General features: G+C 58.3%; 2 protein-coding genes and 1 long non-coding RNA gene across 5 annotated transcripts; 1 reads left to right on the top strand and 2 right to left on the bottom strand.

Annotated features, from left to right (window-relative positions):
* Positions 1 to 152: 152 nt before the first annotated feature.
* On the bottom strand, positions 153 to 12,840 carry ZNF865 (zinc finger protein 865). Of its 2 annotated transcripts, none has more exons than XM_072759755.1 (2): positions 12,712 to 12,840; positions 153 to 5,067 (listed from the first exon to the last, which is right to left on the bottom strand). In XM_072759755.1, the coding sequence occupies exons 1-2, from the start codon at positions 12,721 to 12,723 to the stop codon at positions 1,852 to 1,854; spliced, it is 3,228 nt and encodes a 1,075-aa protein (XP_072615856.1). In that variant the 5' UTR covers positions 12,724 to 12,840; the 3' UTR covers positions 153 to 1,851. The 2 variants fall into 2 exon arrangements, with proteins under 2 accessions (XP_072615856.1, XP_025840985.2); XM_025985200.2 differs by lacking the exon at positions 12,712 to 12,840 and adding an exon at positions 10,766 to 11,111.
* Positions 4,669 to 10,181, top strand: LOC112909320 (uncharacterized). Its single transcript, XR_012001829.1, has 4 exons — positions 4,669 to 4,789; positions 6,457 to 6,734; positions 7,710 to 7,807; positions 9,923 to 10,181. It is a non-coding gene; the product is annotated as an uncharacterized lncRNA (long non-coding RNA).
* ZNF524 (zinc finger protein 524) lies at positions 12,508 to 15,303 on the bottom strand. 2 transcript variants are annotated; one of them, XM_072759790.1, is made up of 3 exons: positions 15,170 to 15,289; positions 14,098 to 14,177; positions 12,508 to 13,566 (listed from the first exon to the last, which is right to left on the bottom strand). In XM_072759790.1, the coding sequence occupies exon 3, from the start codon at positions 13,525 to 13,527 to the stop codon at positions 12,733 to 12,735; it is 795 nt and encodes a 264-aa protein (XP_072615891.1). In that variant the 5' UTR covers positions 13,528 to 13,566; positions 14,098 to 14,177; positions 15,170 to 15,289; the 3' UTR covers positions 12,508 to 12,732. The 2 variants fall into 2 exon arrangements, with proteins under 2 accessions (XP_072615891.1, XP_025840987.1); XM_025985202.2 differs by lacking the exon at positions 14,098 to 14,177 and having other exon boundaries at positions 15,170 to 15,303.
* Between the last annotated feature and the right edge of the window lie 79 nt (positions 15,304 to 15,382).

Below are 15,382 nucleotides of genomic sequence, written 5' to 3'. Positions count from 1 at the left end.
GTTGGCCTTCTAGGCATGGCAGAACTTGGTGACAGACTGGAAAGTGTGCTCTGTCTGAAGAGGGCAATGGTTACTCAGCTCTGGGAGAGTGAGAGTGGATTGCTAGATCTGGCAAATTTTTCGGAAGTTGCATTAGTTTATTATGCAAAATCTTTTGATTTTCAAATGTTGGCAACTAAGTCAAACTTTATTTTTTTTAAATGCATGGGCTAAACAAAGTGTGTCAGTGGCTTGTGTCCAGCAGCCACCACCTTCCAACCTCTGGCCTCCAAGATCATCCAAGCTTCACTATTCGAATCCAAAGCCCTTCATGATCCAGCCCCCCCATCCCCAACCTCTCCAGCCACACTTATCTTTGAAACATTCTCTGGAATAGGTGGGTTTAATGAGACACCACACCCTCCACCTAGAATTATATGCCCACATTACCTGGCAAGCTTCTGTGGCTTCTATTAACGTTCTGGCATCACTTTCTCCTCCAGCAAGCTTGGCTAGCTCTGATAAAGTGACTCCTTCATGCTCTCAGCCCCCAGTGATAATTCCATGTACTTTTTTATGGTGGTGCTCCTGGGGCACTGGCACATGGTCTGTCTCATGCTGGGTCTTCAGCACTCTGGTGTGTTGACCATACACGGCTGCTGCCCTCATGTGGGTCAAACTGGACTTGCCCAGGCAGTGCCCCAGAACCAGCTGTCTTCCAGGATCAGTATTGAGGCCCCCCAATCCTGCAGTCCCAATTCTACAGACTCACTAGGTGTCCCTGGAGCATCTTTCTTCTCCAGGACGTCAGCCTTCTCCTCTGATGGATGGCATAACTAAACGCACGTTGAAGAGCACAGGGCTCGCTGTTTCAACAATGGAAGTGAGAGCTGTGGAAGGGCTTTTGGAGCTCCTTCAAATCATCCTGGAGGGACAGGTGCCATGGGGGAGACTCTAAGAACCACGAGTCTGTACAGTGCTGGAACACAGCAATGGTTCTTTTCTCCCTAACTCAAGGGCAAGAAGCATGTCCAATTTAAGTCTTCCCAGTGTCCTGTGAAGGACCCAGCAGGCGGGGGGCTTTGGTAAATGCTGGCCAAGTGAACAAATACCAAAAACATCTTGAAGGGGAAGGAGTCTACGCACACTGTCAGTTTCCAAGAACAGAAACTTACCTGTCTTGTTCCTCTCCCTTTGCTCAAGGTGCCGACTTAAAGCTTGGATGTGGTAAATCCTCAGCAATTGCCCATTGAATGAGGCAAAGCAGAGAGCATAAGCGTGAAGCAGAGGGTGGTGGGGAATCAAAATCCCTGGGAAACAAAAGTTCTCAACTGTTTGTCAGCGCTTAATTCCCCACTCTCTGGGATGCAAGAAAGGACTCCAGCGGCCCTGTTGGTAAGATTTATTATCCTCCGCTCTGTACAAGCCGCGTCTGCCACCCCACCCCCACCCCCACAATCCAAAAGAGCACCCCGTCCCACTGGTGCCCTCCCGACTCCACTCATACTCCACTTTCCAACCAGATCCCAAAGGAATGGGGAGGGGCAGTTCACACCCACATCCTCCACCAAAGCTTATTGGGGGACAGAATATTGCAAGGGAGGGGGAGCGCTGATGAAGGTTACAAACAGGGTTGGACAGAGGACCCGGTTCAGTGGCTGGCAGGACAAGAGAAGAGCCAGAGAGGTCCAGGATGGGAGCGATCCAGTCTTGAGTCTGGACGCCATGGGCCTTCTAGGAGGCTAGTCTGTCTGAAGTTCTGAAGGATGGCTGGGGCAACAGCAAGGAGGGGTAAGAGTCTGATCAGCAACTGGGAGGGGTGAGTGCGGGAGGGCACATCTGATCGAGCGGCAGACCGGAAATCCCTCCTTGTCAGGCATCCTTTCCCGCCAAGGTGCCCGCCCCTGCCCCAGGACCCCCGAGGCCCTCAGCTTTGTGGGCCAGGCGGTGTTTCTTGAGGCCATAGGTGTTGGCAAAGCCCTCGCCACAGGAGGAGCAGCGGAAGGGCCGGCCGCCCTGGTGGGCCGCCAGGTGCTTCCGAAAGTAGCCGGGGTCCTTGAAGGCTTTGAGGCAGGCAGGGCAGCGGAGCTCGGGCCGCGGCGGCTCATGGGCACGCTGGTGGCGCAGCACTGAGCTCAGGTAGAAGAAGCCCTTCCCGCAGTGCTCGCAGCGGTATGCGCGCTCACCCAGGTGCAGCCGCTGGTGCTCCAGCAGGTTGGAGCGATATCTGAAGGTCTTGCCACAGGCGCCGCAACGCTGGGGCCGGGCCACCGCGTGCAGACGCCGATGCTCTGCCAGGCTGGAGGACTGCGCAAAGCGCTTGGCGCACACGCCGCACTTGAAGGCGCGCTCGCCCGTGTGCACCACGCGATGTTGCCTCAGGTACCAGGAGCGCAGGAAGCCCCGGCCACACACACCGCACCGGTAGGGCCGCTGCTCCGTGTGGCAGCGCTGGTGGCGCATGAGCAGAGCTGCCTCCCAGAAGCGCTTGCCACACACTGGGCAGCGGAAGCCTCGCTTCTGCCGGTGGCTGCGGCGGTGCAGGAGCAGGTCGTAAGCACCAGCGAAGCTCTGGCCACAGAGGCCGCAGCCTAGGGTCCGCCGCACCAGGTGCACATACTTGTGAGTCACCAAGCCCAGGAAATGCTTGAAGCTCTGGCCACATGTGGCACAGCTGAAGCGCTCAGGGCCTGAACTGGCACCCCCACCACCTCCAGCCACCGCCGTTCCACCGGCGTCGTCACCCCCGGACACGCCTGCCAGCGCTGCCACAGCCGCCCCCACCTCTCCTGCCAACCCGTTGTCCAGCACACTGGCTGCATCGGCACTGCCAGAGCCGTCCTGGGGCTGGGGACCGCCAGGTGTGGGTGGGAGCAGGCGCTCAGGGGCAGCCTGGTGGACCAGCTTGTGCCACATGAGATTCTCGATGAAGCCAAAGGTCTTGCCGCAGGCGTCACAGCCGTAAGGCTTCTCTGCCATGTGGGCCTCCTTGTGGCTCATCACGTGGAAGAGATCCGGGAAGTGCTCGCCGCAGTCTGAGCAGGCATAGCTCAGGGCATCCGCAGCTCCAGCAGAAGTGGCCGAGGCGCCCGGCCCACAGGCCCCTGATGCGCTCTGGGTGGCCGGGAGGCCCGCGGCCCCGGCCAGGGCACAAGGCAGCTGAAGCCGGTGCACCTGGCGGTGGCGGGTGAGGCTCTGCGGGTAGCCGAAGACTTTGCCACAGAGCTCGCACTTGTAGGGCCGCTCACGAGTGTGCACCACGTGGTGCTTGCTCAGGTGGAAGGACTCCCGGAAACGCTTCCCACACACCGGACACTGGTGGGGCTTCTCCCCGGTGTGGATGCGCTCGTGGCGCTTCAGTGTCTCACGCCGCCCGAAGCCCCGCCCACAGATGCCGCAGCAGAATGTCTTTCCAGGGACGCTGGCGCTGGACCCCCCGGCCCCACTGGTCCCGGCCCCACCGAGCAGCAGCGGGTGCGCCCCCAGCAGTGGGACGGGCACGGCACCATATACCACGGCCGCCGCAGCCGCTGCCGCCTTCTCGCTGTCTGTGGCGGGGGGGTCGGGAGGCAGGAGGTAAGGGCCCGCAGGGAAGGAGGGCGGGGGCTGCGGGACGGAGGCCGCTGCATCCTTGGGCGCGTCGGGGGCGGCGGGCGGGGCATGCGCTGCCTTGTGCCGGAGCAGGCTCTGCGGCGCGGAGTAGGACTTGCCGCACAGGTCGCAGGGGTACACAGGCCTCGGCCCTGCCGCCCCCGCGCCCGCGTGAGCCGCCTGGTGCTTGAGCAGGTAGGCGGCGTCGCGGAAGGCCTTCCCGCAGACGCCGCAAGGTAGGCGCAGGAGGTCGGCCGAGTGCGTCTTCACGTGCCGCTTGAGGCTCTCCCTGCGGTTGAAGCTCTTGCTGCACACGGAACAGGAGAAGGGCTTCTCGCCGGTGTGGATGATCTGGTGCTGGTGGAGGTGGCTGGGCTTCTTGAAGACCTTCCAGCAGAGCGGGCAGGCAAACGGGCCCTCGCCGCCCCCCGCCGCGGGAGGGGGCACGCCCACCCCGGCGGGGGCACCGGTCCCCTCCGCAACGGGGGCGGCCACGGTGGCAGCTCCAGCAGCAGCAGGCGGGGCAGGGGGACCGGAGGACACGGGCGTGGGGGGGGCAGCGGCGGCAGCGGGGGGCACACCCGCAGGGGGTGCGGGCAGGCCCAGCGGAGGAAGCGGCGCCCCCGGCTGCGGCGGGCCTGCGGCGGCGGGCGGCACATCCTTGTGGCAGCGGCGGTGGCGGATGAGGCTGGAGACGTGGTTGTAGGTGCGGCCGCACACACCGCACTCGTACGGCCTCTCCCCCGAGTGCACCAGCATGTGCTGGACCAGGTGCGAGGACTGTTTGAAGGACTTCTGGCAAACGCCGCACGGGAAGCGCCGCTCCATCAGGTACTTCAGCCTGCGGAAGTAGCCCTTGTCGTCCTTGGTCGGGTCACAGGCTGCCCCTGCGGCAGGTCCCGGCGGGGTCTGGGAGGGTGCGGGCAGAGGCCCCGGGGTCCCCGTGGGCGAGGCCAGCCCCGGCGTCACCCCCGGCCCGGAGGCAGGCCCCCCACGTTTCAGATTCCCAAAAAGGTGCTGGTGTCCAGAGAGGTCGACGATGCCCCATTGTGGGGCGGGGAAGGCAGCATCAAAGAGGGGCGGTGGGGGGGGGCCGAAGGCGGGAGGCAGGGGCGGGTCGGGCTTCTTGGCCTGGGAGGAAGAGGAGGATGAGGAGGACGAGGAGGAGGACGACGACGATGAGGACGACGAGGACGGCGCCTCCGCCTTGGGTTTGAAGGTAGACTGGGGCGGGTAGTCGTACTGGGGCGGAGGCGGCTGGGGCGGGGGCTGGGGCGGCGGCCCGGGGGCGCAGGGCAGGGCTGCCACTGCCTTGGCGTGCTCCCCATAGAGCTCCATGGGCTCAAAGCGCTGGTGGTTGAGGAACTCGAGAAAGTCGAAGGGGTAGCTCTGGAAGTGAACCCCGTCCTCGCCCCCTATGCCGCTGCCCCCACCACCCCCGGTGGCACTGCCTGCTGCGTTTGCCTCCATCTCGGGCGGGCCGGGCGACTGGAGACCCTGCAGAGAGAGGAGGGGGCTGAGCACACAGGCCCAGGCGCCGCCCGGAAGCTATGTGCACTAGCAAACGTGTGTGTGTGCCAGAGCCACTACTCCCTGGGGCCCTGTCCCTCCACCCCACTTGGGCCACCTCCTTTCAGTATCCTCTTTGTTCCTCCTCTCCCATTCCTTCCATTTTTCCCATTGTTTCTGGGGTCTTCACGTATCCTCTTCCCCAATGCTGCCTGCAGGCTCTCTGTCCCCACCCCCAATCTAATGCTCCCAGCACCCCTGGCCTCTGGTCACAGTCCCCTTGCAAACTCTTGGCCATCAGCACTGCACCCTACCCTCCTCTCCAAAACACACAAGCCCTGGGGATCCCTGGGTGGCACAGCGGTTTAGCGCCTGCCTTTGGCCCAGGGCGCGATCCTGGAGACCCGGGATCGAATCCCACGTCGGGCTCCCAGTGCATGGAGCCTGCTTCTCTCTCTGCCTGTGTCTCTGCCTCCCTCTCTCTCTCTCTCTCTCTCTCTGTGACTATCAGAAATCAATCAATCAATCACACAAGCCCTAAAAAAAAAAAAAAAAAATCACACAAGCCCTGTTCTCAGTCCCCTCAGGGTTTGACTCTGTAAAGTGGTAAGAGGGTAGACTCTAGAGCTTGAATTCCAGATAGACTCTGAGCCCCACCACATTCTAGCTGTGTGACCACAGGCAAGTGCTTGAACCTCTCTCTGTGCCTGGATTTCCTCATCTACAAACAGAAGTGGCAAAGCATATCCCTACTTCACAGGGCTGATGTGAGGATCCAACAAGCAAATCCATGTAAAGCCTTTGGATAGATGCTTCAGGCACTTTGCAGGCACTAGGAAAGTGGAAGGCATGATGCAGATACCACTCTCACTAGCTAGTGGTGGCAAAAAGTCAGGACAAACCAAGAGAACCGGAATGAAATCTGTGTTGGAGGAGGGAGGTTCTTTTACTACAAGGTGGGAAGTACAATGTGTTTGCCTGGAAGAAACAAGTTACAGCAAGAGGACTGGCTGTGAGAGGGAAGGCAGCCCAACACAGCAGAAAATATGTGGGCCCTTGCACCTGGGCTGACCTGGGTTCAAGTCCCATCTCCTTCCCCATCCACACTTTCTCCATTTCTAAGAGAGGGCGGCCACCCCTAGACCACAGGGGCACTCAGGGGAGCTCACCCAGGATGTAAGGAAACATACTAATTGGCAGAGCTTCCAGTCCCCAGAACCATCTGTACCTTCAGTGTCCTCACACACCTGGGAGGAGCCTGACAGCAGCTAGCCAAGGGAGTGCAGGATCTTGTCCTCAGCCCAGGGGGCCTTCCCGGCCTCCTCTGCCGTAGGAGTCATTCTCTGGGCACCTCTCTTACAGCACTTTTCATTCCAGATGGCAGCTGCCCATATCTGCATCCCCTACCCCCACCTGAGCCTCAGTTTCTACAATTAATTTGTGAACCTGAGCCACCCCGGGGGGCTGGGGAAATGCCCCCACCAAAACAGTGCAGAGCCAGCAGGAGAAGGGTCCCTGAAGTGTGGCATGCTCCTTGGTCATCATCCCTGGCCCCTGGGGGCCTGGCTCTGTGCCCAGCCCACGGTAGGGGTCAGTGGTGAATACAAGGCCAGCTTCCATCCACTGGGCTGGCTCTCTCTCCCCGCAGGTGAAAGGTGAGTATTTCCTCCACTCCCCTGGCCAAGAGGCCGTTATTTTTAGCCTCTAGCTCTGGGTGTCCTTGGATGAGACTCAACATCCCATGCCCTTCACACCCCCTCTAGTTAATCTGATCTGCAGAAGGAGAAAGGCATGGTTGGAGTGGTAGTGGAAGCCTGTGGGTGACACCTAAATCTGGGAGGCCAGGCTAGAGTGGGCTGGATGGGCAGAGAGAAGCACATAGTAGAAGATGGGGGGCAGGGCGGGAGATAAATATCTTAGGGAAGAAGCCACCGCCCGGGCTTCCCACCATCAGAGTATACATTAGTAACAGCCAATGTGGACTGGGCATTTCCTTTAGGCCCAATGTGTTCCAAGCCCATTACACATATTAACTCAATCTCCACAAGTCTATGAGACTATGACATAGGAACTACTGTTACTCCCATTTGACAAAAGAGAAGCACAGAGAAGTCAAGTGACTTGCCCAAGGTCACAGAGCAAGCCTGCAATTCAGCCCATCCCCTCACCACCACAGGGTGGTTTTATCAGGTTCTCTAAGGTGGACAAAGATGGGGTGGAACTATGGGGGTAAGAGCTTTATTTGGGGGTGTTCTGTAGGTTATGGGGGGGTTATGGCAGGGGTTGGGTGGGAGGGGAAGGGGGTCACCATCTTGAACAGATGGAGCAGTGAGGTGGTGAGACTGTTCCCCAGATCTCAAGGCTCTGTCCCATGCCTGTTTTGGGTCTCTGCTCAGATGGTAATGCCCACCCTGTCCTCCCTAACCCCTTGTCTTGCTGCATTTTTCATCACTGTCCCTGTCATGACTTGCTGCATGCATTTCCTTCACGGTGTGTTTACCTATGAGGAGGAGGATTTGTCCTGTCTTGTTTGCCACTAGGCCTGCAGCACCAAGCACAGTACCCAGTGTGGTTGCTTGCTAAGTATTTGCTGATACATGGGAATTAAACACACCCTCTTAAATCACCAGTGGGTCCATGAAGAAATCTCAAGGAACCCCAGATGAATAAAAATGAAAATACAACGTACCAAAACTCAGTGAAGATGCAGCTAAAGTAGGGCTCAGAGGTAAACTGATAGCCTATATTGAGAAATATTTGTTGAGTGAGCAAAGGGATGAAACTGATTTGTCTAGAACTCCCTGAGGGAGCACGGGGAACATAAGCAAGAGATGGCGTTGACATGGGGGAGGGGGTCCCCAGAAGAAGGAATTCTGAGGGCAGTGATGTTATAAGGAGTGACCCAAGGGCGAGTGGGAAAATGCGATGGGTTGCTGCCATGAGGGGCAGGGAGTAGAACCAGGGGGCATAACTGATCAGGCTCACACTATTTCCATTGGGAAAGAGGAGGCATTTCCTCTTTCCAAGCCTTAAATGAATGTCTTTCTAAGGAGAGACGTGCATGGGAGGGTATCATGTGGAGAGGGCATGATGGAGGGAGCCCCTCCCAAGGGGCAGGAGTTCCACAGCAACTGCAGTCATAATCATAACAGCCATGTTTATTGTTCAGCCAGTTTGAGCTGTAGCATCCCCGAGGCCCCAGTGGTCCTGTACTGGTATTGTCCCACTTTATATGTGGGGAAACTGAGAGGGGGGTCATTTCTCCAAGGTCACATAGCCAGTAAAGGGGAAAGCAGGATTAGATCCCAAGTCTCTCTGATACCAGGACCTGTGGGCCATTCTGTTGCAACAGAGTTGACTTGTGATGAAAGTCCAGTCTGTTAGTAACAATAACGGTGACAGAGTAACACGTAACGTGAAGTGGTGCTCTTCTAAATCCTTTATGTATGTTGACTCAGTGAGTCTTCCTGATAACTCAAGAAGACGGTGACCATTATGAAGTCTGTTTTACAGAGGAAGAGACTGAGGGCTAGAGAGGTCACCTCATCTCCTGAGGTCATACCAGTAACAAGCTGTGGCTGAGCCAGGAATTGAAGGCAGGCGGTGGGGCTGCCGAGTGAATGACCCCCGATACTATGCTGTCTTTCGATATCCTCTCTCCAAATGAGGAAGACCCCCACTCCACCTTATGCTAGAAATATACTTCACCCCACTTTCCTGCCACCTAACCCCAGAACTAGCCACCAGCATTTACTAAACACAAATGAACACTGTATTACGTGCCTTATCTCAAACTTCCTGACAGGTTCATAAGATAAGCATAGCTACTACTCGTATTAATAGACAGGAGGACTAAAACTAAACCATGTCCCTCCCTCTGCTCAAACTCTGCAGTGACACCCATCTCACTTAAAGTCAAAGTCAGTTATGATGACCTACATAGTCTCCATGGCCACCTGGCTGCTTCTCCAATGTATCAACATTGCTGCCCCAGGGCTCCTGCACTGGCTAGCTTCTGCCTGGAATGCTCTGATTGTTATCTATACACATCTCCTTCTACCCCCCTCACCTCCTTCATGTCTCTATTCAAATGCTGCCTCCCTGGTGAGGCTCTCCATAACCACCTTAACCTGTCATCCAGACCAACATTCTTGCTCTTCCCAGCCTGCTTAATTTTGCCCCTACCTATCAGCATCACCTAATAAACCACATATTCTGTTTGTCTTGTTGCTGTCCTCTCCTTCTAGAAGGTGGACTGGACATAGGCAATGATTTTCATCTGTTTTGTTCACTGTTCTATCCCAGGACTTAGAATAGTGCTGTCTCTGAAAATATTTGTGAAATAATTGAATGAACGGGTCTAGGAAAAAAGGGAGTGGTCTGCTCAGAGATGTGAACCACTTCACTCTTTAGGGGAGCTGGTAAGAGCAGTCCCTGCCCGGTCACCATTGTCTAGGAGGAACAGGGTTCATGCACAGCTGTAACTTTTTGGTGTGTGGTATCTTGGAGCAACAAGATGACAATGGGAATCTTTTAGAGGAGGCCTTCTTGCCTTCTCCCCTGTAATATACCCTGATCCTGCTGTATTTTGCTTTTTAATTGTTCTATGAACTAGCACAGGCAACCACGAGGGTAAAGGTTTTTGTCTATTTTGTTCTCTACTGCATCCCCAGCGTGTAAAAGGCCCTCACCAAACACTTGCTGAAAAAATGAATGAATGAACAAATGAAGAACATTTTGGGCTTGGTAGAGCTGACAAAGGCCAGATAATTGATCACAACACCCTTACTACACCCAAGGCCCTGTGAGATCAAACTGTCCCTCCTCTTGTTCTTCTCTTCAGGTCCTCTGCTCCAACTTCACTGACCTCTCCTGGTGCTCCTCCACTCACCATGATCATGACCACCTCAGGATCTTTGCACTTGCTATTCTCTCTGCCTGAAACAGTCCATCCGGATCATTACATGGTTGTTTCACCTGTGAAGTTGCCCATCAGGCACAGGGAGAACCCAGAAAACAAAACTGACCTTATTCACTAGTTTTGAACTCTCCTCAGCTAGACTGTAAAACCCACAAAATGAAAGACTGCATCTTCTCCTTCACCTCTGTATGCCCTGCACCTAGAACACTAAATGAATGAATGTATGTATGCATGCATTAATGCCTGGAGAAGAGAAGAGGTCAGGCAACAGAAAGGCTGGGGGTCTTCTCTGGGGTGTCCAGGGGATGAAATGGAGTTGGGTGAGAAGTGGCAGGGGAGAGCTGTTGCCGCTGGGGAAAGAGGTGCAGCCTAAGGGAGAGCCTCAAGGGGTGGGGGCGAGGGCTGTTCCCCCAGAGGACTGAGGGCAGGGACTGCCCCGATGGGGGAGGGGAGAGAGGCGGGGCACAAGCATTTCATCAGAGCCTGGAGCTACACCGGGCAGCTATTTTACCTGAAGGGGGAGAGGATGTGGGTGAGAGCAGAACTCTAGAGGGAGCTGTTCTGTTGGGGGGGAGGGGGTTTGAAGGGGGCTGAAGGGGTATTCTCAAGTACTGCGGGAGGGTGGTGCAGAAGGACAAAAAGGCATTGCGGGCTGCAGACTGGAAGAGAAAGTATTCTTCCGCGGGGAGGGGGCGGGCGCGCGTGCAGGAGACCTGGAGGCTGCTGTGTGTGCAGAGGAAAGAGGGCAGGTCTGCAGCAGCGTACCAGTGCAACACTCCGAACCGACAGTCCGCGGGCAGCTGCCCCCATGAGGCTGGTGCCGATCGGAGGGCTGTCCCAGAGACAGCAATGACAGGAGATTATGCAGAAGCGAGCCTCCGAAGAAGCATTCAAGGGGGGCCCTGGCAGCCGTGTAAGGGATCGCCACAAACCAGAGCGCTTCGGCAGTCGTCCTGCACGGGGGCGTTGCGGGGGGGGGGGGGGGCAGATGTCTGGAAAGGTCTCACAGGGGGCATGACCGTGGACCCCTGGAGAGGGCCCGGCGACAGAGGTACTGACAGGGACATTCTGGGGACCAGAGTGGGCCAAGGAGGGACCCCCCACCCCCGTTTCCCCCAGGCCCCCGGGCCACGCGCCCCGTCACTCACCGGCGCAGGGGTCTCCGCCGGGAGGAGGCCGAGGAGGCGGAGGAGACGCCGCCGCTCCGGGGAGACCCGAGGGCCCGACCGGAAGTGCCGCCCCCTCCCCCTCCCCGGCAGCCCCGCGCCGCCTGCCTGCCCGCCCGCCCGCCCGGAAGCGGAAGTCGCGCCCGTCTCCGAGGCGCCGGCGTGGAGGAGCGGAAAGAGGGGGCGGCCTTGGCGACCGGGAAAAGAAACTGCGCCTGCGCGCTGGCTCGGAGACGCGGACGGGGAAAGCCTAAACCGCTTCCGGTAGCCGAGCTGAGCAACGTGCGCCTGCGCTCTGAGCGCCCGCCTCCTAGGGCACCGCCCACACGATCCGGACATCCGGTTAGACCACGCCCCGCTCATAAGTCTCGCACTTAAGCCCCGCCCCCTCCTGGATTCACGCCCATTTTCCTGGCTTAATTACTGAAGCCCCGCCCATTGCCTCAAAATCCGTCCTCCTCGCCCCAGTACGCTAGGGCTTTCTCCTGTTCTTCCCCACCTCCGAGTCCCCAAGAATTCCACCTCTCCCTCCTCAGCCCCGCCCACAGTCCCAGCTCTTTCTTTTAAGCTGGGCTTCTCAGACGTTTTCAGGCTGCACCAAAACCCTTGCGTTAGCCCCGCCCCTCCCTACTAACAGCCCTGTCTCAGGGGTTTCCCTTCCTTACCCCTTCCTAGGTACCCCGATCCTAGACACCCCTTCGGTCTGAACATCATGCCCACCTCTCTGCATCTTTAACAGTTCCCGCCTCTCCTAACATCTTGCTCTCCTCTCAAATAAACCCTTTTCGTTCCTTCTAAATCTATACCTTCTACCTGCCCACCGCTAAACCAATGTCAGCCCCACTTTGTTCGCAGCACTTTCCCTAAGCTTCGCCCCTCCGGCCCCGCCCCGCCCCCTACTTCCTTAGCCCCGCCCCTCCTGGCTACACCTCTCACCTATGCCTCTCCTCTCACCTTCTACCCACGCCTTACCCAAGTTATCGGTTAGGCCCACAGCCCTCACCTCAGTTTTTCTTAGTGTCAGGATAAAGAGATGGGGCAAAGTAGTGAGTAGACTTCCAAGAATCTGGCTGGAATGGGGCAAGGGGACCTAGAGTCATGTTTGCACAGAGGTTTCAGTGTTTTAGAGTGGATATTTACATGGAGTACGTGAGGTCCGCTGGAGATGAGGGAGGGGGCAAAGGCTTCCCGCAAGCCAGTTTTCAGCACCAGGCGTGATAACAAGGCACATAAGATGAGGGTTCCTCCAACCTCCATGCACTCCCATCAAGGTGACATAGGGACAGGAGGACTTTTGAAGGAAGGGCCAGCCCTGGTAGCATCACTGAATACACACAGGAAGCCAGTAGGCAGAGATTTATTTCCAAGGCCCCTACCTCCAGGGGCCTGTCAGTCCGGGGGAGGGTGGCAGAAGGCAGCAGGACCCAAGAGTTCAGGTCCTCACCCTCAACCCCCTCCCACAACGAGAGGACCACCAGGTATGAGGGGGGCCCAGCTCTCCTGCCCAGGCTCAGCACCAGCTGAACTCCCAGCTGTAAACCTGACCTGGGGAGCCATGGCCCAGGATCAAGCCAGCTCTTTCTCCTCCGGCTCTTCCACCTCCTCCTCCTCAGCCCCTGTTGTAGCCGGAATGCCCTCCTCGTCCCACGGTGGTTCAGGCCCTGGGTCCGGGGAACACAGGGGCACCCCCATGGCCTCAGGGTGCTTGCGCTTGGCATGGCGCCGGAGCGTGTTGGCCTCCGTGAAGCGCAGCCGGCAGACAGGGCACTGGTAGGGGCGCTCCCCAGAGTGGACACGGTGGTGGTGGGCCAGCTCGCCCGCCTCACGGAAGCGGCGGGGGCAGAGTGGGCAGCGGAAAGGCCGCAGGCCGGCATGGATGTTGCAGTGCCGCCGGAGGTGGCTGGACCTCTTGAAGGTCTTGCCGCAATCCTTGCACTCATGCGGCTTCAGCTCTGAGTGTGAGATGCTGTGGCGTTCCAGGTCGGAGAGGTAGGGGAAGGCCCGCAGGCACACCGGGCAGAAGTGTGGGGCCTTCTTAGGGCCAGAGCCCTCAGGCAAACCTGCTGCTGACCCCTCAGAGACGGTATAGGGTACACCCTGATCATCGATCAACAGGAGGTCGCTGCCACCGCCGCTGCCCACAGGGGCTGTCACCCCCTGTGCCAGCGGAGGCTCCTGCCCTGACTTGGGGGGGCGGCCCCGCTTGCGAGGGAGGGTGGCCTTGAGCGTCTGATTCGAGGAGGTGGCCCCACCGGGACGCCGGCCTCGGCGGCCCCGGGGAACAGGAGAAGATAAAGCCAGAGGTTTCTCTTCCTCCCCTGGCAAAGGCGAAGGCAACGGGTCTGGGCTGGGGATGTCCATTGAGCAGTGGGGGACTTGGGTCTGGGCACTGGAGCCGGGCTAAGAGGAGAGAGGGGGCAGCCGTCAGTGCAGGGAGGGTCTGGAGCATCCCTTGTCCCCCAACACCTCGCCCATCCCTTGGTCTGAGTCTCTTGACCTGGGCATGGCCGACATTCACCTGGACAGTTATAGCCACATTGGTGGGTAAAACAGCAAGGTATTCTGTAACAGTTGGTGAGCAGACACTGAACTGAGCCACACAGGCATCCCCTAAGCCTCCCTAACCCCTCTCCTGGAAGTTTAGGGTCAACTTCAACTGAAATAAAGAAAAATCTTCATGGGAGGATAGGATAAATCCAACTAAGGGTAAGGGCTGGTATTTTGATCCTCAAAACAAGAGCCCATCACGCCTGAGCCATGGAGGCCCAGTAATGTTTTGTCCCGACTGAGGAGTGGGATTTTAGGACTAGAAGAAAGGGACTGGTCCCAGGAGATGTTTGGCCCCGAGTCGTGGATGAAGAAATAGAACTCTTAAGAGTCTGGGTTCCCAAGTCAGAGGTTCTGAGTTCAATTTCGAGGTCTGTCACTTACTCTCTGTGTGGTCTGGGGCAAAGTGCTTGTTTCTCTGAGCCTCAGTTAAGCCTTTCGCAAAACAGGATGAATAGCTCCACCTATTCACAGACACATGTCATTTGGATAATACACATAAAGTGCTCAGTGCAGAAGTGATATATCAACCTGTGTTATCTGGGTGAGTGGCAGCCTCACATCAACTCTCTGTATAATGGCACATCACCCCCATTTTGCAACTGGGGTAACGGAGGCACAGGAAAGCCAAGTCAGTTGTCCAAGCCCTCCCTGCCAATAAGTAGCAGGACCAAGACCCGAAGCAGATCTCAAGGACCCCAACGGTCTTGGGAGTGAGAAGACATGGATGGATCCAGAAGACAAGGGGACCTGAAGGAGTCCCTTACACTCGTGCTAGTCTCCAGGTCTGCCGCTAACTAACAAGTGACTGCTTCTCTGAGCCAGTTTCCACCTCTGTAAAGTGCACATAGCAGTGTTGTCAGTTGGTGATACGAAGCACTCTACAAACCACCACCACCACCACCACCACCACCACCACCAGGAACCAGCACCTCCGATCACAGAGCCTGGGACCAGGAGACTAAGATGTCACACAGGAGAAAGGGAGGAAAGCAAAGATGCAGTTAGTAGCGGGGCTGCAGGTGCCACTGCTCCCCTTGGACAGGGCACGCATACGGGAGACGAGAGGGCGGCCAGCACTTCTCCACGATCACAAGATTCGCTTGGGCGAGAAGGGCTGGACTAGAACCCAGGTCCCTGGAATCATGCCCTGGCCCCTGGCCCCTCCGTCGCCCCCGTTCAAGCGCGCGCCCGCCGGTCCGAGCGCGCGGGGCGGGCCCTGCGGGGGCGGCGGCCAATGAGCGGCTCGCGGGCCGCGGACGGCGAGGGCCGCCAGGAAGGGGGTCTGCGCGCGCGCGCCCGGGCCGCCTCCGCGGGGCGCGAGGTCGGCACGCGCGCGCGCGGCGGCGGGCGCGGGCGCAGAGGCAGGTGTGGGGCGCGCTCCAGGAGCGCGCGGCCCCAGGCCTCCCCTCCCTCCGCTCCCCTCTCCCCGCCCGGACCCCCGCCTCTCGGGTACCTCATTTGCATGTCGCCTGGGCTCGCGAGTGTGCGCGCGCGGGGGCGACGGGGCCGGTGCGTGGGAAAGGGCGGGGGCCAGGGGGCCCTGCCCCTCGGCGGCGCGCGCGGGGACAGCCCCGCCCCCTCCCTCCTCCTCCCTCCTCCATCCTCCTCCCTCCGCTATACCCTCTCCGTCGGGCCTGCGCCCGCTGGAAACAAAGAGGACGCGCTG

The sequence above is a fragment of the Vulpes vulpes genome, chromosome 1, assembly GCF_048418805.1.
Source record: "Vulpes vulpes isolate BD-2025 chromosome 1, VulVul3, whole genome shotgun sequence".
Classification (NCBI taxonomy): Eukaryota; Metazoa; Chordata; class Mammalia; order Carnivora; family Canidae; genus Vulpes; species Vulpes vulpes.
This window is presented reverse-complemented; position numbering and strand designations above follow the sequence as displayed.

Coding starts and splice junctions, on each gene's coding strand:
- ZNF865 (XM_025985200.2), bottom strand. CDS start 10,810: ATGGGGGCAGCTGCCCGCGGACTGTCGGTTCGGAGTGTTGCACTG. Junction 5,068..10,765: donor CGGTTCGGAGTGTTGCACTG/GTACGCTGCTGC, acceptor CTCTCTCTGCAG/GGTCTCCAGTCGCCCGGCCC.
- ZNF524 (XM_025985202.2), bottom strand. CDS start 13,527: ATGGACATCCCCAGCCCAGACCCGTTGCCTTCGCCTTTGCCAGGGGAG.